Here is a 24,251-nt window from a genome sequence, read left to right on the forward strand (position 1 = left end):
TGACTTGTCTCTGCTACCACAAATGTACAAGTATGCACATTAGGGAAATATTCTGAGTTTTCAAAAGAAATTGGATACTTCTTGATAAGGAAAAGGTTGGAGTAAAACTGCAGAAATCTTTGTTCTGAGCTCATTTTGATGCCTTACTGCTGAAGTCATCAAGAGAGGTTTGCCATTGATCAAACAGCAGTGGAACAGAGTTTTCAAAAAAAGACTTTTTTTTTTAAGCCACCCTCTCTAAAATAAAATAAAATAAAATAAAATAAAATAAAATAAAATAAAATAAAATAAAATAAAATAAAATAAAATAAAATAAAACACAATCCTTTAGAAGACAGCCCAGCCTGATGACTTACATCTTTGACTCAGTAAGTACTATCTGAAGTCTATCCTAAATTATGAGAAACAGAAACTTTTTGAAATGTTCTCTATCATTCATTTCTTTAAAATGACCTTGCAACATCCTTGTCCCTGCATCCACTACCTTTTGTTCCTCACATTCTTGCCATTGTCAGTTCATATTGCCTTTTGTACTTACTTTCCCTGATAGTTTTTCTCCTTCAAAAGCTTTACTTAGGTTTGGTACTGACTGCTCTTCTTCCCTGGGTCATTTGGCTAAAGAAGCAGCCTCTCCTCTCCTTAGAGAGCTTTTGGTAGTAACCTCTGAGATTTTCATTTGTTTTATTTTCGTGGGAGAATTTGAAAGCTGTCTTTGTATGTTCTTAGTTATCTTACATGTTCCCTTCTCTCACTGCCAAGTGAAATTCTCATCTCTATTTTGTACCTATACTTACATTTCTCATCTTTAGCAATGTCACCTCTGCATCGCTAAAAATCTGCTGTACAAATTTTTCACTGCTTTCAGTTTTCCCACTGCTTTTTTTTTTTTTTTTAATGTTGCCTTGACATACAAACATTTAGGTTTGTTTCTCAATTGCTGCAAATGAATCTTTCTAAACCGGAAATGTTTCATTTAAATAAGAGATGCTTACTCTAAATGCTTCCTGAACTCTGCTAACTTCTCTCTTTATCCAAGCCTCTTCCACATACAACTTTGACATTAACTTTCATTGGTAAACTTAGCCCTCGGTTTTCTGTTATTGGTGCCTACGTTTGCCCTTCTTGCAAGAACAGTGCAAGCTCCGAAGTAACCATGTATTTCCGTGTACTTTTGAAGTGTGCAATAAGCCTCATGTCCATAGCTGGATTTGACAACTACACTCACGATTGCTGCTGCAACCTTTCCAGAAGCACTTTTGTCTCTCACCCTGGCTGTTGCTTTGTCCTTTTCCCCTGCAGTCTTCCTGAAAGTTGAGACTTGCACGGTATGCAGAGAGGCAGAATTACTTCACCCCTGTCTTTTCACACTTCTACCGCTTGGGCATGCATTTCTTAGTCCATTTAGAGCGTACATTAATACACATAGACTCCTCAAATACCTCAGCAACATCAGCATCTATCATATCCCTGTCTCCCTCTCGCCTCAGTCCCAACTCTTCCTAGGGCACTGAGCAATCACTGCATCTATCTTCCCCACCTTGGTTATTTTTTACACTATTCAGACTTGACTGGATTTTTTTTACCCACGTTTTTTTCTCCTTGAGGATTTTTAGCACAGTCTTTGAGGTTTGCGCCACCGCTCAGGCCCTGCTGGCCCACGCCGGAGGCCCAGCCCGGGTCACCTTCTCCTTGTGCGCGCGGGGCTCCACAACCCAGGGGCCTCCCGGCCGGGCCGGGGCGCTCCGGGGGCTGGCGCCAGGCCCGGGCGCTACGCGGCGGTGCCCGCCCGGCGCGGGGCATTGTGGGGCCCGCCTGGCACGGCCCGGCGCAGCCCAGCGCGGCGCGAGGAGTTGTGGGAGCCCCGTGGCTCCCGGTGCCGGGGGCTCAGCAGCCGGGACGCGCCGCCGCCGCCACCCCCGGTCCGTCCCGGCTGCGGCTGCCGCTCCGCGCCCACGGGCGAGGAGGGCGGGACACCCAGGACGCGGCGCGCGCGCCCGGCCGTTACTAACGGCAGAGCGCGCAAGGCACCACCCCTCCCTCAACGGCTCGCGGCTTCCCCCAACGGCTCTCCGCCTCGCACTGCCACGGCGGGCTCCTATTGGCGGCGGCGCCCGCCAGTCATCGTCGCCGGGCGCTGTGGTTGGCGGGCGGGCGCGCGGGGGGCGGGCCGTGGCGGCTCCTCCCGGGCGGGCGGCTCGCAGAGCCGGTGCGCGAGCGGTGGGCGCGGTGCGTGCGGGAGGAGCCGGCAGCGTGAGGACGCGCGTCTCGCCGCCGGGAGCCGAGCCGCCGCCGCGGCCTTTCCGCCCTCCTGACCCACCCGCGCCCGGGCTGCTGCCGGACTCAGGTGAGGCGGGCGAGGGGCGGCCGCGGTTTGTCCCTGCTCGCGCCCCCGACGCCTCTTTGTCCCGGGTCTTGCTCCGCCGCCTCCCCTGGGCGCCCGGTCCCGCGCTTGGGGTTGCTTCTCGGCTGCCTCCCTTCTCTGCCAAGCGGTCGCCCCGGAGCTCCGGCGGCCGCGGCGTTCCCGCTCTTTTTCCGCGGGCCGTCCCTTCTCCCTCTCTCCATCCCTTCCCACGGCGCGTCGCCGTGTCCCTCTCCTGCGAGTAACGGGCAGGGGGAAAGGGGAGCGCGGGGCAGCTGTCAGCGCTGGCGCCTGAGTCACGGGCTGGCGCTCCCGCCGCAGACATCGCGCTGGGCTGGGCTGGGCTTCCGCCCGCACTTCCTCGTCCGCCCCGCGCCGCGCGGCCGGGGCAGGCGGCAGGGCGGGAGGAGAGAGCGGCGGGGCAAGACGGGGCTTGTCCTGGGGAGCCTCGAGAGCGCCCCTGCTCCCGGGCATCGGCCTGGGGAAAATCTCCCTCTCCTAGTGATACTGTTACCAAGCGGGCTCCGGTAGGGGTGGGGAGGAACAAGCTTCCCGGACCTTGCCGCTGCTGTGCCACCCAAGGGACCTCATCGGGGTTGTGCCTCGGCTTCCCGAACTCCGTGTGAAATGAATGAGACTTTAAAAAATCCTTTGCTCCCAGTGTAACTTTCGGAAGTAAGCTGCGTGGATCAGGAAACTCTTTTACTATTCTTGCAGAGATTTTTATTTCTCATTTTATTGATTTCTTCTCTTTCCTTACAGCCCCTCTCCCTCTCATTTTTTTTTTTCATGAACACCCTTTGTGCTCTTCACCCCTAGGTTATTCTTTTATTTCACATATTGCAATGTCTCGAACTGCACTTTAGATTCCTAGTCTGCCCTGATAAACTTTTTCCTAAGTGAATGGGTCTGTCCTAAACAGCGGCATCTGTCAAGTAGCCCTGAAGCAGTTTGAGGTTCAGACTCGAAGAGATGGTGTAGTGGTGAACTTTGGCCTGCAGGCTGTGATGCCTCTGCTTGACATTATAAGGAAATATAAGTTAATTTGCATGGAGCTAATGGAAACTGTTGAACCATGATTTAAAAGATTGTTAAAGATCCTTAACTCCCTCAAATGCATCTTCAATCCACAAGCCTAGATGTGATAAAAGTTTTAACACCAGCATAACAGCACTCTAATCAGTTACTGCCTTTGTGCAGATGCTTTTGAAATTAGTCACTAGGTAACAATGTGACCAGGTTCACTTAGCCGTGCAGTTCCACTGAAAACGGCAAGTCAGGGTGCAGATCTCTATTGACTCATAGATAGATGTGCTGTCTGCAACTGTAGCTGTCTCGCGGTTGATAAAACATAAATGGAGCGACTTTTAGTACAAAAGGGTTTTGAAGTTGTTCATACTAACCACCAGGACTGTGTAAGCACAAGACTATGTTGCTAGTCTGACCTTGTGCAAATAACTACAAAGTGAAACTGGGCAGCAATTCGTGAAGCTGCACGTCAGGAGGCTAAATTGACATGCCATGCAGCCCTTCTAGGCAGCTTTTGTTATGCTTATTTACAGTGTATAAGAAGCCCTTGAATAAAAGGCATGGAAATATGTGTGTTGTCTTTCTAGACACTGACAGGCAATTTTTTCCATAACCTCAAGATAGCCACAAAAATTCTAGCCATTGATAGAAACAGGGGTCTGAGCATTTAGTATTTACTGGCCTGGCAGCTCCAAGTGGGTACAACCAGCTTGGGCCTGATGAGTTGTGTGGTTTAGTAGTCTCCTGGAGGAGACTTTGACCAAAAGGTTTATTAGGGAAGTGTGTGCGTGGATGTTTATTTGGAAGCAGAGTGACTGAAGAGTCACATTGTGCCCGTCCCAGAAGAATGGGTGTGCGACCTGAGTGGTTGTTATTAGACCTTTTTTTTTTTTTTTTTTCTCTTTCTAGGCTATTTCTTTGAGACAGTGTTTGCCAGAGTGGTATCTTCACTCTAAGAGAAGAAAGAATGAACATTTATTTATTTATCTTCTCTAGGTGAATTTTAATGTGCTTTAGAACTATTTTAATAAAGCCAATACAATGGGATAGCTATACATGATTTGTTTTTTTAAGCAGATCAGTAATGAACAAATAATAAAAATAAAAAATATACACAGTAAAGTTTTAGGAAAGGGATTATAAGAATTTCTCACTCAGAAGGCTGAAATAATCTGTTTATTGTTCAATGCATTATTTGGGTGGGCATAATGAAAGTGCAAATGGTGAGGGAGTGTTAAAACTGTAGCAAGTAATAGCTGTAGTACTCTGATTTGAAAAATGCATCTAGTGGAGTTGAATGCTGCGGATGCTTCAGGCAGCAGTATTGGCTTGTAGTACAAATGCTGAGGCTTACATTTATCACTGCAACAAGCTTTCTCAAAAACTTGATATTATTTTGACAGGTCTTTAAAAATACTGTGCTAACTATAATAACTATGCAGATGAGAGGGAGGATATATATGCAGGCATATATATCATGGCTACTAACTGCATGAAAATAGTCTCGCAGTAAACTTGAAATATTAAATAGCTGGCCTACATCCTAAAATCCAGCTTTGTTCTGTGAATATCAGGATGTTGAGCTGGGAGAAGGAATGTGTTTCATACGCTGATTTCGGAATTCTTCTACTTCTGTTCTGGGTAGAAGGAGTTACTTGAAACCTTTGGATACTGAAGTCTGCTGAATCTTTTGCTCATCCTACGCCTCAGGCCCTGCATCTTGCCCAGGGTCGTGTCACCTAGGAATCTAATATAATAGGGTGAAATTACAAGTGGGCCCTTTGCAGATCCAGGCACCTTATGGTTAATCTAGGATTTACTGAAAGGGGAAGTCAGAATTAAGGTCTTATACCCCTCACCTGCTTTACCACACATGTTTTCTTGTATGGTAGCTTCAGGTTATTGGGTAACGTGCTGGAGTTTAGTGATGACTAAAGTAAACCTTAGAGGCACAAAGTTAGCCTCTGCTAAGAGGTGTTCCTTAGAGCCAACTGTGTGACTTAATATGGTTTTGTTTATTCAGCTCTACCCTGTGCTCAGCGCCCTCTAATATTCATTTTTATCTTTGATTTCTTGTAGAAATAGCTTATTAGTCTTTGTTTTCTCAGCTTATAATTGAGGCGCAGCTGTTTGCATGTTAAGTAGAGAAATTGTGCGCCTGACATTTAGTCTTCTGTGGGTTGTAACAAGCCTATAATAGCACAGGATTGCCTACAGCAGCATTGTTTTTGCTGGCAATTGCTCTAGCTCTGTGGTGGCTTGGTGACCTTGTACCTTAAGTTGCCTTTCAGCTTAAGCACCATACTTGTAACTGAGTGTTCTTGTGTAAAAGCATGTAGAAACTAGCAATCTGAGTTAAACAGTGTGATAGGACAGTAACACAAATGAGTGTTCTACAGTGGAAGCCAGTGTATATGTGTGTTGTCCTATAAATGAAATGCATCAGTTTACAGGGCAGCATTAGCTTTATGCCAAGGTTTAATTAAGTGTTTTCTCCTTCCCCTCTCCTCTTCTGTCTCTTTCTCTGTCCTTTGTTTCTCCTTGCTCTTCTTAAGTGGTTGTGAGAACCTGTTCTTGAAGTAATAATCTCAGTACTGGTTTCTCTTGCTATCCTAGGCTACTCCAGCAGTTTAGCATCTACTGACCTGTTTCCAACCCAGTCTTGTGCAGCATAATGGACTAGTTCCTGGGGTTTTTTAGTTAATGGCCCTATGCATAGTCTGCATATAGTCTGTTACTGCTCAAGGGAATGTGATGTTTCTCTGAGCATCCTAAAAAGTCTAAGGAAATGCAGGTTTTCAGAAACAAAGCTATAATTGATTTCACTGCATGATACTATGGGATTGAGGACTACTAAATTGTTTTTTTAACATTGCAAAGTAGGCACTGTAAAATTGATATAGTCATGCTTGTCTATTGCAAATTATTTCATTATATCTCTCTGCATGCAACACTAATCCATTTGCATTATTTGTTTCAGAACTACAGTGCTACACATTGTGCTTTGACTCCATGACCTCCTTATGAAATTTATGCCTCTCGAATTTTGTATGTAGCATTTGAACTCTGCTTGTCTCTGTGACTAGAAGGTTAAAATTCTCCTACTGTGAATATCCTAACTCTACTGACAGTAGGAAATAAAACCACATGGATAAGTGATATCAGTAAATGGAAGCTTATGATCGATGTTGAAGGAATCTTAACTTGGAAATCTGTATCATAAAATCCCCTTAACTGATGAATACTTCTATTCATCAAGAGCTACCATTTTAATGAGTCTCAGCAGGAAATCCATTGTAATATATGCCTCGACACTGAAACAGAGTTCTGATTTGAATGAAAGCAAAGCAAGCGTTCAAATTTATTATAAAAGAGGTTTAAACCAATTTTACAGCTTAACATTGACAGTCCTGTATAATCTTTTTTTTCACCTTCCACTGAGCAACTTCCTGTTTAAAATGCAAGATTTAAAGCATGCTCTTGTAATAGTTTACTTCCCTTTTTATTGTTTGTAGTGATGAGAGTATCTTCAACTTTTTCAAAAGGTTAAGACTTCATCAGTTTACTTAAATTTAAGATCTTTTAGTTTATCTGGAGTTATTTATATTTAAGTAAAGTCAGACGTTCCCTGTTTCACTGACATGCATAGCTTTGCTTTAAGTAGTTGAGAAAAAACATGGAAATACTGAATTGCTCCTGCAGAAAAATTGTAGACGTTTCAATCTTTTTCTACAAATGTAACTTCAAACAGCCTTCTGATCAGCTCCATAGGTAACTATGAACTTAACCTCTGTCTGGAACAGAAGATTCTAAAGTAATTTTTGGTCAATAAGCCCTTCCAGGAAGGGGCTGTTACACTACAGGTTTGTTTGCTGTTTAGTGCAAGAGATCCTAGTTGGGCTGTGCTTAGAATCAATAAAATCAATTATTTTGAGAAAAATATGAGTATAAATTTAATTTTTATTGATAGCATTTTTCTAAATTGATAGTCTCTATCACGGCTTAAAACATGTTAGAATATGTATTTAATAATTAAGTATAAGAATTTGGCAATGAACACGCAGTGTAAATTTGAAATCAAACCAGTGAACTGGAAGAGGAAGCTCCTGGCTAAGCACTTGGAACCAGTTTGTTGAAATGATAAATTGACTTTTGACAGTTTCTTCTGTGGTGGCTTTAGTTACAACTTAATCATCTATGGTTTCAAATTTATAGGAGCATATTTTCTCTTTCGTCCTTTTTTAATGGATGTGATGTTTTTAAGATGTTTAATTAATAGAGAAAGTCAGAAGGAATGGAATCAAGGAAAATAAAAACCTAGACTTGTGTTCAGAAATAGTCAAATTTAAAGTCAGTGACTACAGATATTATCTATATTACCTGTTGCTTATAAGTGCACTTCAAATAGTCTAAGAACCACCTTTTTGGTATTAATGGAATTTAATTTTATTTTTTCCACAGATAACCATTCAATGTCTTTTACTTCTCATTGAATTTCCACAGTAAATATAAATCTCTCTCTCTCTGTGGTTTTTGACATCAAGCAACATGTTTTCAGGCTTTATAAAATTGTTTAATTAAATGGATGTAGGAATATGGTAGGCTATTTATAATAATTAGGTATTTGGGGATAATTGGAACTGTCACATTTCAAATAGATATATCTGCTGGCCAACCAAGGAATTCTGTTCTCTTAAAGAAAAGTATAAATGCAAATAAGGTAGAAACAGACTTAACTCGGCAGACATGATAGATGTGTTTAAACTGTGGCTTAATTTGTGACTTACATCAGTTCACTTAAGTTTTATCTTCTGGGCTGTGTGACTGTATGAATGTTAATAATTGATCCTAATGATTTTTTTCTTAAAGCAGTAAAATATGAATTATCTTAACAGCTCTTTCCAAATCCAAATTTAGCATTTATTAACTTACACTGCATTAAACTTCAAGTTTATTATGGGAAATGTAAAATGAGAATACATACATGTGATGAGCAAGATGCATTAGTTGTAATTTTGCTTTAAATTAATTAATTCTCAGGTTTATATTGATTGATATAACTTCTGAAGATAAGCTTTCAGGGTATTTTCTGTATAACATTAACATAGTCATTTTTTTTCCCTCTTCCTCTATGTAGCGAGAGTTTATTCTCAAGTCTTTCTCTTTTTTTTGTGGTAAATATTAAGCTTTTCCTATTGGGCAGATTTGTATAGATAGACTTTACTTCCTTACACCTCTAAAATTTTGATATAGATTTAAATGCTAGAACCAGTATAATGCAATGGTTTATTATTTATCATAAGAAAACTGCATTACTTTTTCAGTTCTTTCTTTCTGGAGGTAAAGGGAAGAAGACTGTGAAGACTTAAGTTGGGCGCAGCAGCGTGCTGTGTATGGTTGTGGAAAATGTTGCTAATTATGGTGGAAATACATGAAACTTTCTGCTATTCTGTTTAGTGTTTCCTCATCTTATCCTGTTGTAACAAAAGGCAAAACTTCAGTAGTCTTCCAAATTACATTTGCTACCAGGCTAGTGGAATGTCATGGTATCTCAGGCTGCTGTTGGGGAAATCTACATCCCTCAAACCCTCTCTCCCCAGAAAGGGGGAGGGGTGTGTGTGATGCCTTTTCCTATAATTACAGAATGGAGAAAACATTTGATATTGTATAACTGTAATTGTAACAGTTCAGACTAGATGCCTGCTTCAAGCACCTTTGCTTTCACTCCAAATTGAAGGGTGGATGTCCTTTCTTCACTTTTAATATAAAAAACAGTACTCAGGAAATGCAGACAGGACGCCATGGTTGGGTGAGTTCTAAAATGGCAAAAAGTCAGGTGACAGCTAATGCTGTTTCTTTTTAAAGTTTGATATATTTAATACTTGGAGAAGAAACCAGAGGTCAGGAAAAGCTGACTATAAAATTAGCTGAGGTGTCCGGAACAGGCAAATGCTCTTCAGATGCTGTGTGGCTCGGAGGGACTTCTGTAGAACAGTGGCTACAATGAATAGCTAAGTAGGGGGTCATGAAACTGTGCAAGCCTTTGGAGGTAATAGGGAAATGTTGCAATCAGAATGTTTCAACACTTTCAATCCATCTTGAACTTAATATTTATGGTCGGTGAGGTTGTTTTCAACTTGGCCTCTGCCTATGTCCTGAAGCCTGAGGCTACTGAGCTCTCCTTTCAGCATAGGAGTGGCTGTTCTCATGCTCAACAAAAGTCCCTCACCCCTTGCTCCTGGTTTCCAAGAAGACCTTCAAAAGCAGAGGTGGGTCCTTCTGCACAGGTAGAAAGGGATAGGCAAACTTAGCCAGAGTGGTTGCTTGCTTCCTGTGCCAGGGGTTTTGCCAACCATTTCCACAGTTGCCATTAATGGGGGCCAGCAGAACTATTTGATACAAGAATCGAAGTATTAAACTTAGTCTACAAAGTTTCTACTATCATGATTTAGTATGGTAGAACGAGCTGTTAGTGTCTAGAAAAGCTTGATTCCCACTATAATGTAAAATAATCCTTTTTAAAATCGATTGTCAGTCATATTTGCTGTTTTCTTTGATTCTCTCTTAACATGAGCTGGAAGAAAATTAGTATTACGGACGCGGAAACTGAAACAATTCACACTTAACATAAGCAAGAATAATTGTTCCTGTAAGATGACTTGATCTATAGCCACATACATGTTAAAGAATCATCTCTGAAAGTGAGCCATATTTTTCTCTCTCTTTTAAGTAGATATATTTATTTAATTCCTTGTTTTCTCTTGTGCTGCAAGAACTATAAGGATGATAAGGAGTGATAACTGAAATACAGTTTTATATAAATTATGTCAATTTATCTTTTCTATATAGAAGAAGAGACTGCCTTATACTGAAGTGCCCCCAAATTCTTGCCAAGTATCATCTTGGCCATAAATCAGAATGCGAGTGAAGAGATAGAAAGTCACCTTGAGATATATATATATATTTTTTTTAAATTAAACTTTCCAAGTTCTTTCCCCCCTTCCCCTTGGATGTCATGTCCGTGGAGAAGTCTGCGCCTGATCAGACCTTTTGCTGTCCATTAAGTCTTCTGAAACAAGTCTTCCAGCAAAGCAGCTTTGAACAGCAGGGATGGGCAATGGTTCTCTGAACTACAGCTGTCTCCTTAAGCAGGATTACTTTGCTGAGTGGTCATGAAGAATGTGTTCTCCCCCTGGAATGTTTTCCTTGTGGGCATACTGTCTCTGGAAGAGGAATTCTCTCCTCTGCTGAGAAGGCATGTACTGTACATGCGCTAATGAGAAACAACACTTGCAGAAAGTGTATTATGCAGAATTGTAAACTTTGAATATTTATTCAAAGTGAATGAGGTTGGGTAGCAGCCAGCCTAGTTTTGTCATGCTAAAGACTGGCCTTGAAATTAAGAGAAGGCTGCCCTCCCCCTCCCTAAACCAGTGTTTGGTTTGTTTAAACAATGGGCATGAGCTTAATAAAACTGATTAACTTCACCAGTGCCATGTACATTGTAATGGGTCTTTGTGTCTCACTGCAGTGAGAAGGTGCACTTAAAGCCTGGGCAAGCCTATCCTCGTCAGCACTAACCCAGCTTGATTTAGCAATGTTGGTGGTTATGTTTTCTTTATGGCCTGCACTGCAGTTGCCCAACATCTTTTCTCTGCTTGTATAATCCACGGAGAAGCCTATGCTATCCCAATTTCACTGTCTTATTATCTGGGCCTGGCCTTTTCAGATTAACAGTAATTCATGTTAGGTTTGCATGTGCTGTCCTTGCAGCCCCTGATTGCAGTATGGATCTAATCTTGGTCTCAATAGCAGAAAGAAAAGGAGACTGTTAAGCTGACAGTGCTTTACTTGTGTACGACTTGTCGTCTTTCTAATTTGCCCCAAAGTTCTCATTTCACAGAGCAAACCTCCTGTGTCAGCTGTTGGAGTAGAATGTAGAAATAGTTATTACACATCAGAAAGTGATGCTTGGCAGCTGATTAAGAGAACTGGCTGCACAGCGATTGAGAAACACTTTTTCCAAGTTCCTTGTTCTGAAGATACCTGGCGGATGCCTTCAGGGCATCTGGAAGTTGTAGAGTCCCTTTCAGTTCCTTTCTTCTAAGATGTAGTCTGGTCAGTAGATCAGTTCACCTTTTGTAATACAGGTATCACTTTATACATTAGATAAACACATTCCTTGCTCTTCCTTCTAGAAACATAGAGGGAAGGCTCTTTAATGCTCTACCTTCTGTTTAACTTACTGTAATAAACATGGTAGCTGGCAAGTCTGGGCAGCACTACAGTCAAACTGAATTTGCAACAATAATTGCCAGCAATCTGCATTCCAGTTGTGAAATAAATCTTTCAACAATGTAGTGTGTGCGTCAGAATGTGACTAGAGAGGAAAGCAGTGAACTACAGTAAGCCTCATAGCAACCATTGTGAATCCCAAATAAAGCTGAACCAGAAGAAATGAGTCTCTAGCAGCACGGCGTTCTGAACAAAAAGGGTAAGCGTAACTGAATGCCTCTTCTGCTCAGGAGACTATAAGTACTACATGTGATGGAGTTTTAATATTAAATTATTGTACTTGCTTGATGTCACATTATTTAGCAGGTAACTGAAACCTAAAATTCTTTAGCTTTGTCTGAAGCATCAGGCACTGTATGTCACAGTCCACTGAGCTTCAGAAACGGGTAAATATAACCAGTTCAACTGTCTTAGCTTCCGGACAGCTTTTGCCTTTTCCTTCCTGTCTTTGCCCACATATTTGTTTCTCAGCCTTAATGCTTCAGACTTCAGTTTTCATATAGGCATTACTTACAAATTAAATCTACATTAGTAAACTTTGTAGCTTTCCTTCCTATTAGTCTCTGGGCATATGCAGCTGTGAAGCAGGAGCCTAATCTCTCCTAACTAGATGAGACCTGAAGAGTTTGTTAGTGAATTCATCTTTGCTTTAAGTGTTGTCAGTTCATGATTACTGTAGCTGGTCTGGCCACTTGAGTGGGCTTCTCATTGTACTTTTCAGTTGCTCTTAAGTGCAACTGTTTCTGTTGTTTTGGTGAACTCTCTTCAACTGTTTGGGGAAAGTACAATAGCAGAGTTTGCAAAAATAAGGCCAATATTATCTGTTCAAATTAGAGTTTGATCGGTACTGTTCATATGCCAGGAATCCTTCTCAAACATACCATTTAAGCTAGCCTCTTCTCAAGGTCCAAAGTAAAAATCCTTTTTACTCTAGAAAGGATTTTCATGTAGACCTCCTGCTGAAGGTAAGCCAGTTTTGAAAAGAGCATGTGAACTGTGTCCCTGAAATGCCTGAGAAATGTGATCTCTATAGACAAAGGGAATTAACTTTAGTCTAAATGTGTTTGCAGCACTATTTACTGTTCATTCTTTTTCTCACCCTGATCTTTGGCGTAGCCTTTTTGCAGCGCTAGCATAAAGGCTGCTAGACAGGTCTTGTATGTGGAATCACTTAATGGGAATTTCCAGAAAGTTCTATCTAAAGTTACTTCTAAACATGCAGCAGAAGAATGCTGATCACCCACATATATCCCTTTTCACGTGAGCTCAAAGTCTTACATAGTTAAGTTGTAAAATAATGGTCTGAATTGGCATTGGTCTGTGGTGCATTTGTCTGGTTATTCTGTGTTCTCCATAGCCTTTGTGTTTCATAAACATGATAAGATCTTCTCAATGTAATTCATTAAAGTAGGGAAATGCTTTGGAATTAAAGCCACCTATCCCAATGTAGTAATGTCTCTTTGCTAGAAATGAGTCTAAAGCCGAAAATGTAGTTAAATGACAGTTTGGTTTATTCTTACGAAAAGGCGTCTCATTGCCCTTTACTTGTTACTATTAGTAACTAGACTACTAGTAAACAGTGTTGTTTACTTCTTACTAAACGTTGTGCTAAAACTGCTGCCATTAATGCTCTTGAGTATATTGATTCTGGTTCTGCTTCAACCATTACCTTGGCAGTTTAAGATAAGCCAAGCTCATCTTACTGAGCAGTGGCGCAGTCCCAGGAACTGTGGCTGCTGAGAGAGTAAACAGTGGGGAGGGGGGATAATACAAATAGTTCTGGAAAATTAAATTACAAAGAGATAATGTTCTATACTTGTAGCAGTTGTAAACACTGTAATCCAGAGGAAAAGGCCTTAGCAGAGGCAGCTTTTTTTTAAGCAGGGCAAGGCTTTTTTTTTTTTTTTTTTTTTTTTTTTTTTTTTTTTTTTTTTTTACAGCTTCTTTTCCTCCCATCTGTAACTGCATGAAATCTTGGTGGCACCTATGTAGCTAGTTATATGGAGGAGGATGACTGTTTTTGGCACCTGGAAAGTGAAAAACAAGTGAGATTTGACTAGCCTATTCTTCAGACAACTATTAATAAGAGGACATAGTGGGTTAATAGGGAAGTGACTACAGTATTTCATTTTTGGAAACAATACTAGGAAGAAGACATTTAAACTCCAAAAAAAAAGATGGTCTGTCTTCCTTTTCTGGGTGGATGGGTGAATGTGGTGGGTTGTCCCCCCCCCCCCACCTTTACTTGTAGACTAGTATTCTATCAAAAATAATTTTGTTAATGGTATTCTCAATTCTCATCTGGCAGTTGCACAATATTCATAAGAAGATAAATGTCCTTGCCCCACATAATTATCTACACCCAAAATGCAAACCACGAGGCAAACAAATTGCTTCCTAATTTGTTCCTGAAATGATAATGGCTTGCTTACATTCGGGGAAAAAAAGTTGCTGTAAAGCTGCAAGACTGACTGACTTGACTACTTAAGGGATTTCTAGAAATGTCCTGTGAAACAGAATAAGAAAGCAAGATAAATTTGAAGTCCGTTAGATGGAAGTTGCTGAATCTGATTTCTCTTGGTACTCTTCTTGCTGACAAGGCAAATGAATAGTTGGGTTTGTGGCCTTGCTAGTTTAGAGGCCCTGCGGGATACAAGTCAGCCTTGCGAACAGCAGGGATACCACGTTACCTTGGTGTGATCCTCCAGTTTCTTAGCTCTGATATCTGTGGATTCTACTTTTCCTGGAGCATAGGCAAAGTTGTTCGTGCTGGTGGGAATCAAGCTAGTTGGTGCAGTTAAACAGTAGGATACTGCTCAAGTCTGTTTAAAATCTGATGTGCAAGCCATCTTTTTAATGTCCTCACTAGTTATACTCCTGGTATAAAAACCTTAAGAATTTTCTGAGATTATTTTAGAACAGCCATGTTAGACCTTTTATCCTCTGTCTGGAATGGTTTTTAAGTCTGATTTTGGGAATAAAAAGAGGTAGATACCATACAATCATTCCTTAAAGGCTGAAGAATGAAGCCTTAGTGAAGATGTGGTAACGGAGGGGGTTCTCTTCCTGAGGGATTCTCCTCCTGTGTGTGCTTTGTTCAGTCTCCCTAGTTACCTCCTTCTCTCATCCTATTAGGATCTATCACTGGCTGAAGATACCTCTTGGAAGTTTTCTTGTGGTTTAATATATCTCTCATCCCACAACAATTAGTCTTTATTCCAGAACAAATGTGCAAGGGGTATTGAATACATGTACTCTACAAGCAGTAAGAAAGTCAGGAATATGTTTCAGTTTAATGTAGGACGCTTCAGAAGGCTGGTTACTTAGAATTCCTCAGGATTTCTCAGGAAATGATGAAACTGAACTTAGCTGAAGCATCCTGACTCTGTGTCCTGCTTGATTATGGCCAAAAAAGGCAACTGGTTAGATTCTTGGGAGTTGCATATGCAGGAAACTGTGTAATGGAGGGTAGAGCACAGCTGTTGCCTTGCCAAACCTGATACAACTGTGAACACAATTGAATGCTTGATTTCCGTTTTCATTTTTCTTTTTTTTTCGTTTCCCTCCTTTTCCTCCTCCCCTTGTTAACTCTTTGACCACAACCTGCATTCAACACTCCACAGCATCACAGACCCTCAGTATCCTTTTTTTTTTTTTTTTTTTCTTTCCCTAATGTCTCTATTTTTTTCTCTTCCCTGTTTCCTATCTGTTTTCTCAAGGCAGCTATTGTGGTGTGGTCTTGAATTCTCCTGACAGCTCATGGTGAGCTCTAATTGCTGCATCTTGTCCAGCCATCTAACTACAGGCAGTTGTAATTTACCTTTGTGTATGCTCTGGGCTACCAGAGTGCTGTTTCTTTGCTTTCCTTGATGTAGGCATGTTTGTTTTTTTTGCAGTATTTTTTTTTCCAGGGTTGGGTTCTATGAGCACAATTTGAATCTACGTTCTGATGTTATCTTTTATCTAAGGAGATGCCTCTCTTTCCCCTCTCTTTTGCTCCCATCTCAGTCTAACTCTTCTTAATGGAAATGTCCCAAATCTTGTGGGAAAGGAAAAATGAGGTAAAGTGTGGGATAGATATCTACCATTTCCTAGGGAGCTTACAACAAAAATTTTAAACTCTGGCTAAAGGGGAAGGATTATATAGGGGCTAATTTTCTCTCTCTTGGCTAAAGAATTCCTTACCTTGAGTATACGGCTATCCACAGTCTTGCACAATGTGGTGTACCTACAGTGATGCATTTTTTGAAAGGAATTTCCCTACATTCTTACAAACGACTCACGTGGGGATCTGCACACAGTTTTATTATAGCTGATGTTTTTCTGGCTTCACAGATACGGCTTCTGTCCTGCCCTCAGTAGTCTTTGTCTGGGGTATCTGCAGTCAAATTTCACCCATTTGATTCGCAAACTCATTTGCAAATATGAGTATGTTCTGCAGAAATGTTACCTCTGTAACTCCTGACAGCCTTTCATGACATGAATATTAACATTTGCTTTTCCATTCCTTTCCTTTTGCTGGTAGAGCTCTATGGTCTATGTAGATTATTAAAATATATATATTAAGGACAGTGATACCTTTGTGAAGAAGGATCTGAGCACTCATGTTTATGGGACCTTATAAAGAGCCTGCTGTTAGCTGGTTAATGAGCCTTGATACATGCAGTCCCTTCTATTGACTGAAAGGATTTCTGGATGGCACCAGCAAAATTGCTGTCCTGTAACCAGGAGGCCTCTTGGCAGCAGTGTTCTGGCTTTGAAGAAACACTAAACCCCATGTGCCATTTTCTGAGTGTGCTCTCAATCTCCCCCTTCTAGTGGTGATGCCCCCCTCCTCTACCCCTCTGTGTTTTTTTGTTGTTTTTTTGTGTGTCTGCAAAATTTCCTGACCACACTTTTCTCCTGTCAAAGTGTCTTTGAGGTGTTTGGCTGCTGAATGTGGACTAGAGAACACATACTGAGTGGTGGGCTGAATGTTGCTACCAGCCTGGCAATGGAAAGTATCTAGCGTCTGTTTTAACTGGTCTCTTCGCATTATTTACAGTATCTCTTAGGAGCAAGGTGCATCTTGTGTGTTGTCTAGACTGGTATATGGCCTTTCTAAGGAGCTGAGATGTTTGATTCCTTGCTTATCAGAACAAAGCAACAGGAAGTCAACTCTAAAGCTGATTAAACACTTAATATGGTATTCCTGAGCTAGTATCTGTACCGACTAGAGTGCTGAAAGCTCATCTAAAAGCTGTAGCAAAAAGTCTGCCAAATAATGGCTTCCAAATGCTTATTGGTCTTTTAATAATTTGTAAGTTTGTTTTTTTGCATCCTCTTGGCAGGCTTTAACAGTCTTTAATTTTTTTTCTCTTGTACAGGTCTCTAATTGCAGAACACAATGGCGCAAAGAGATGCAGATAAGTACCTTTATGTGGACAAAAACATCATTAACAACCCCCTGACTCAGGCTGACTGGGCAGCCAAGAAGCTGGTATGGGTTCCCTCGGAGAAGAATGGGTTTGAGGCAGCTAGCCTGAAGGAAGAAGTAGGCGATGAGGCCATTGTGGAACTGGCAGAGAATGGGAAGAAAGTGAAAATAAATAAGGATGACATCCAGAAGATGAACCCTCCCAAATTCTCTAAGGTGGAAGATATGGCAGAGCTGACATGCCTGAATGAGGCTTCTGTGCTTCACAACTTGAAGGAGAGGTACTACTCTGGACTGATCTACGTAAGTAATCATCTTCTCTACCGGGGAAAGGTTCCTGACTATACAGTATGTGAATTTGCTTCTCACTTGTACAAAAGCAATGAAAGGTTTACATACAAAACTCTCACATGACTTAGCTGCTTCCCTCTGTATAAGAATTTTTCACTAAACTATGCCAATCTCATTCTAGTTAATGTTGGAACTTTAAAGAAATGCCGTGGTAAATGTGCCTTTATATTGTAATATCTTCATTTGCTGAATATGTTTTGAATATCATTTAACTTGCTTTTGGTAAAAAGGAGAGCTATCGGAAAGGGATAAACAGGAAGTCTGGTCTGAACTGAACCAAACAGTAACAAAACCACAGGCCTGATATATAGCTATCATATCTGTATGTGACCAACATTCATACCCAATAAATCTCATTAAGATATCAAAATGCATAAATGGGGTGAAGGAGGTTTTGGAACTTTGGTTCTCCAGTTTCCTGTTGATTTTTCTTCCTCATGTGGTCTGTGTTTAGCTAACAGATGTCTGTCCCCATAACTACTACTTACCTGGAATGAATCACTAAGCTTAGTGATAATGTAAAATCTTGATGCAGTTACTACTTTCACCAAGTGACATGTTCCAGTTTTATATGTCCTCCCTCAAACAAATCTGTTTGATCCTTCAGATCAAAATCAGAATCAAAATGGCGTTGCCTATGCTGGAATCCTGTGGGATGTAGAAATGCCTATTAATGAGTAATTCCAGGCACTATAGGAAATCTTTGTAGTAGATTACAATGGCCTTAAAATAAGACATATTAAAGAATGCATTTGATATGTATACATATATTAATGCAGTCTTGGAAGGAAAGCATGTGTAGGTTTTTTTTTTTTTTCTCTTGACATTTGGAGAAGCTAACACAAGTAAAAAGTATCTGCAATATATGTAGTGCAGAGTAAGCATAAAATGCATGCTCATTTATGCTCTGCAAGTATGGGTGTATATATAATATACACATATATATATTAATTATGCTTAATAGCTCGTTGAACAGAAAGGGAGAGATGGTCTTTTACCTAGTTGTCTTCTGTAGTAAGTTGCAAATGATCCCTGGCAGGGACTAATGATGTCTGGGGCAGCACATAGCAGGGTTTCCCCCTAACTGTCCATTTCCCGTAGAAGCCTCTGTGAACTTTTAAGCTAAGGAGCATAGAAACTCTGGATCTGGTTAATGTTGTGACTGCTGTTCTTCTGGAGTGGCACAGAAGTATATAGACAACTGCTGCATCAGTCATCAGAGGATGATGCAAGGCTCGTATAAATTTAGTCCGAATTCCCCTTGCCAATGTCAAACTTATGAGACATAATGTGCATGCTGCTGCTTGTCGCAGTTAGTTTTTCTATGCTGTTGAATAACTCCTCGGACCATTAGTCCAAATCTATTTACAGTGTTTTAGGGCTGAGCTTAACAACTTGCACTTAGAATCAGAGGGAAGCATCTTTGCACTGTGATGAAATAGGATGTGCAACACTTCGAGAACAGGAAACATTGGCAGATTATGTAATAAGTTGCTGAAAACACTTCAACATCATCTTAAAGTCTATTGCACTATGGAGTGGGCTGTTTCACATGTCTTGCAAGACATCCTCTGAATGGTCTGTGATGGTAATAAGTTGAATTCTTCTAACTGGAATATAAGGAAGATGATAAAAAAGGCCTTTCACCCTTCAGTGCTGTATACCAAAACACAGTAATGCTTTATTACAGAATCTTAATCTTGCCAAAACAGCATTTTCATCTGCTTGTGAAATGGCCACATCTCACCTGTCAGCATTTCTCAGCAAGTCGGAAGATTAGCATGAAGCCTAAAACACTTTATTTGGAGTGGCTGTCGCTTGATCGCTAATCCTTTTGAAGACGGAGAATACATGGAAAGGTCTTTATGCATCTCTAGCATAAAGAGTTCTGGCAAGATTATAAACATAGAAAGGCCAAGAATAGAACTAAACTCTCTTTCTTGCCAGCAGGAGTTTTTTAATCACATTTTTATGTCTATCCATTTTATAAAAGGAGGAGGCAACTCTAAAGGCCAGAGCAGGGAAATTTGGAGCAGGGTGTCAGACATTTCAGGAACTGAGATCTTCAGTCTGCCCCACTGATGTGCTGTTCCCAGTTGCTGATTGGTTCTGTGCAGTGGCGACTTCCTTATAGATCAACTTTCATATTAACCCTTTCTATTCTGAATGCTTTTAGATAAACCACATAAATATTCTTAACTGCCTCTTTGGGATTCAACATAAAACTCAAATGTCAGTCTTGCATGTTTTAGCAATTTCATCAGAATTAACAGATGCTAGAAGATAATTGTTTTGATGCAGCCAGCTTTTTATCCCATGCTGAAGACAGTCCTCCCAGCTCTTCAGAGCTAGTGTAGCCATTAGAAAAATAAAACCAGTCCCTGTTTGCCCTGTGTGTCCTTGGAAATAGCAGTGAAAGGTGTAATGCCAGAATTCTATTTTGAGGTAGTAATGGCTGAAGGAAAGTACAGATCTTGAAGCCAGCTATGTCTGCACTAGATTATCCTTTCAACTGGAACCTTGCGTCCAGTTAAGGGATTTATGCACCCAAGTCTTTATTTTTATTTGACAAGATGGGGATGACTCTTGCCCTGTCTGTGGTAGGGCTGGCAGCCTGTGCTCACCATAATTCAGCTTGCTCCCTGCACATGGCTCTGCCAGGGCGCTTGACCAGCCATCTCCACATGGTGTTCTTACTCACTTACCTCTTCCAGCCGTGATTTGTTGCCTGTCTTTTTTGGACACAGCATCACCTCACTCTTGTCTCGGTTTGAGTTTGCTAAACACAGGTGGGAAGCAGGAGTGCTAGAAGGTGTTGGCCTCCTTCTGCATCTCTGCTTTGTGGCTTCAGCAGTGTGATGGCATTAATGCTTCCCTCTTTCTAAACTGCTGTTCTCCTGTATGGCAGACTGCTTCAGTCCAGCATCAGACCTTCATACTAGTCTCACTTGAAAAATATTGGATCTCCTTCATTAGAAAAAAAACACAAATTCAAGCTCCTCTTGTGCTTGCATTCCTGTTGAATGTTACTTGCTCCTATCTTACTTGCTGCCACTCTTCCACTCTCCTTTCTTGAAGCACACGCAGCCACTGCCCCAAAAGAAGGAAACATGCATTTAACTTCATTTCCTCAAGGGAGGGGGAAGCTTTGGTCTATGGCATGAGGTACAGTTTTATGGGGGGTGGGGAGGAATGAAGAAAGGCGAAGTAGGACATATTCTTCCAAATACTACGTGCACGTAGCTGTTGTCATGGGATGGGCTGTAAGACGGTTGTTTATGTTAACAACTGGAAAACTGGCAGCCTAGAGGGTTTTTCTTTTTGTTCTGCAGCACTCAGATGAAATTGCATGCTTTCTTCTAAAAGTTCAGTTGACTCCAATGTCAGCTGTTCTCATGCCAGCATAAGGAAAGCGTGTACTGCATTTTTATTTATTTGTTGTAATATCTCAAACCTGACTAGGGTGTCTTACTGAAGTTTAGTTTCCCAGAGCTTTAAAAGCCTTATGCCAAAATGCATTTATCTAACTTATATAGATTACATCTTCAGAAAGAAATTTAACCTTCTTTGAAAGCTGCTCAGGCAATCCTCAAATATAAAAAATATAAAAAAAGTAAAAAGAATCCTAGAAGTCTTTTCTGGTAGTTTATACTGGGGTCTGGGAAAGGAAGCTTTGAATCCCTGTAAAGAATAAGATTTCTGGGGGAGCTGGGGTGAAAGCTGTGCCTGAATTACTTGCTGTGAATCTGCTCTGTGTATTGAGTGTGCTGTCAGCACACAGAGAACTTGCGTTTAAGACCGTGAACTGTGTAATAGATGCTCTTTTCATCCTTATGATTACTGTGGTCTAATCTTTACCCAAAGAGGCTATGTCTTAAATGCTCATTGTGGAGAACTCTTTACAACTCCGAAACAGTCTTTGTGGAGCAAGTAAGATGGCAGCAATAGAAAATACTGTTTTCTGGTAGCACTGCAAGTTGCTTAAGAAAGCTGCTGGTATCCAGATGTTATGAATGGCAATTTCTGGAACTGACAGGGACTGGGATAGATCTAAATCCGGGGAGCCAGGCTTGGAATGCTGCTCTTAAAAATTCTAACAATCTTATGATGTTGCTATTTCTGTTGCAAGTAAAATGTTTGTATTTTCTTTTTTTCCTTTTTTTAAAAGTATCCAGACCTCAAAGATCTATCAACTTGCTGTTTCTTATCTTTGTTGCAGCTTTTTTTTTTTATATATGTGTGTGTATGTATGTGTATGTAGGCTTGATGCTTTCAGTGAAAGCATTTTGACAGTTGTCCAGCCTGAAAACCGTAGAATTAAAGCTAGTGGCTTTCAGCTGAGAAATCAAGGTTTGCTGTTGCAGATCTAATAAACTGTCCTTTGAGATGAATTAAAAGTAAACTTCAGCAAGTATTCCTGACTTTTTGAACATGGAATACTTTGTTGTTTTATATATTGATCCATTCAGAACTATACTGCATTAATGGCCTTCCGGTTTTGAATACAGTTCTCATTATGTTTGCTACATATAGATCATGGAAGTGTTTCGGCTGGAAGTTCACCTAGTACCACCTGTTCAAAGCTGTGTCCACACTGAGTTCAGACTGGTCCAATGGATTTGAAAACCCCCAAAGAATAGTCATAATTAGTCTTAATTTTCCTCATAGGAACTATTCTGGCTGGATGCTCTGCACGGGAGTAGTGTTCTGACTAAAAGAGCAGGAGAGAGGAGCAACTCTTCATTGAATAAATATGTGGGGAAAAAAATTGCCACATAGAAGAAAAAAAAAATCACCTAGTTTCTCCCAGAGAAAGAAGTGTCCAGCTTATTTGCTACAGAGTGACTGCAACTGAGCAGGGAGATGACTAAAAAGAAATAATTCTGCCTCTTACTCAAGGAATATGTTGCGACCTTAAAAATCGATTGGATGTTTGTACATCATTAAGTTTGCTCTTATCTGTTTTTTCCCCTATTTAGCAATCTCACTTACTATGAAAGCAATTGTGTATAGACAATAAAACGTACATGGTGCTAATACGAGTGCTACCCATGAAAGAGAACAAGTACCTGTTGTCTCCCTGCATCAGCTGTAGTATTTTTGGTCAAAAGAAAACTGATTGGTTAATTCATAAAGTTTTACTATGTTGTAGTTGAATAATTACTGGACAAACCTGTAGCAAGTAGACTTTAACAAATGTGAGGAAGCACACGAAGTAATGTGTTTTTTGGAGCTGAGCACTACCATATCCAGCAAAATAGACACTTAACTTGGATATGAGATCTTTGAGGAGAGGAAAAGCCACCCTAATGGACTCTTAATTAGCCACTGAATAGACGTGCGATACCAGTGTGACTAATCTGTCAGTTGATGTTCTATGCATACTTGGAAAGGTTGAGCACCCAAATGAATATGATTCTAGCTGCTGAGCAGACTCTAGGATTGCCTAATGGGAAGCATCCCCGTGGCTACAGTGGAAAAAATGCTTAAAGAAAAACACTTTTTTCAAGTAATGTACTTTTAAAAGGCACAAGTATATGGAATTCTAATTCTTGTCTTTTTTGTTGATTTTGTTGTTGTTGTTTCTTCTAGACCTATTCAGGCCTGTTCTGTGTAGTAATCAATCCTTACAAGAACCTGCCCATATACTCAGAAGAAATAGTGGAAATGTACAAAGGCAAAAAGAGGCATGAGATGCCCCCTCACATCTATGCTATCACAGACACAGCCTACAGGAGTATGATGCAAGGTGAGTACTGGCTGAGATGATTTTTCTGTCAAAATCTCAAATCAGGTCAAAACATTGCAGTCAAAACCCTGCAGAACATAATAGCTCCCTGGTATTGAGAGAGTTCTGCCCAGTCTAGCCTTGCTCTCAGGCATCCAATACCAAATCTGTGCCCACTCAGGTGAGCAGCTTTCTGCAATTCTGGTGGATTGGAGAAGTGTACAGAAGGTTCTGACAAGTGCTAAATGTGACAGAAAGGACTGGACTTTCTGAATGCAGAGCACTCAGGAACATGTTAGAACTGTGGTAGTGAATCCTCCTCCTTTTGCAAGTGGCAAGGCTGCAGGACCACAGCCATGCCAGGCAAATGTGGGTATTGCTTGATGGAGCCTGCTAACAAAATTATGAAAATCCAGTTACCCAGTCTGGTTAAGTGAAACGAGCTTAGTGCAACTTGGAACCTGGCTTTTTGATGTCATAGTCTTACTGAGCATGAATTTTTTGGCCAGCAGTCTTGCTCTGTTAAATATAAAACTTTCTGCCAGATAGTGCTAAATACATCTGTTAGTTTTAAGGAGAACAAAAGGAAACAAGTAAATTGACCTATTTATTTTTTTCCTCTGTGTACTAATGAGAAATAAAGAACCATAATATATTTCTGCTGCTTTCACTTGCGGCTCTGAAGGTCCTGTTACCTATCCCTCCTCTGAGAAAAGCCTGGTCTTTCACAGAGCCAAAGCTTGTTTCTGGAATGCTTGGAGTGTTCAGGCATAGGGGTGCTGTGCCCTCTTTGTATTAGGGTTATATAAAGAGCATGTTCTATAGTGCTTAAAGGATATAGTGGTCAGTTTGATTTGGCACGGTGTGGCACACTAATGATGACTGAGGTGTCTGTCTCCATCTTGTCTTTAACCTTAGCTTTTTGAACAAAAGCCAGAAGTAATAATACCATGTTTTAAAATTCTAATCAGTCAAAATTTTAAAGAAATTTGCTTTATCCTGCCTTCTACACTGCTTGCATTTCCAAACATAAAAGGGCTATAACAATTGCCCAGAATGGAAAAGGAAAAACT

At 40.8% G+C, this 24,251-nt stretch overlaps 1 protein-coding gene across 1 annotated transcript in view; it reads left to right on the plus strand.

The window, feature by feature from the left end:
- The first annotated feature begins 2,223 nt into the window (after window positions 1–2,223).
- Window positions 2,224–24,251, plus strand: part of MYH9 (myosin heavy chain 9) — a 69,655-nt gene continuing 47,627 nt past the window's right edge. The window contains exons 1-3 of the mRNA XM_088531907.1: window positions 2,224–2,344; window positions 17,050–17,402; window positions 23,043–23,199. Of these exons, the coding sequence (XP_088388033.1) occupies window positions 17,070–17,402; window positions 23,043–23,199 (490 nt within the window). The 5' untranslated portion in view covers window positions 2,224–2,344; window positions 17,050–17,069. The remainder of the gene's footprint in view (window positions 2,345–17,049; window positions 17,403–23,042; window positions 23,200–24,251) is intronic.

Source organism: Tinamus guttatus, unplaced genomic scaffold (genome assembly GCF_059628265.1).
Source record: "Tinamus guttatus ecotype Peru unplaced genomic scaffold, ASM5962826v1 Tinamus_guttatus_pri_ptg000439l, whole genome shotgun sequence".
NCBI classification, from domain to species: domain Eukaryota; kingdom Metazoa; phylum Chordata; class Aves; order Tinamiformes; family Tinamidae; genus Tinamus; species Tinamus guttatus.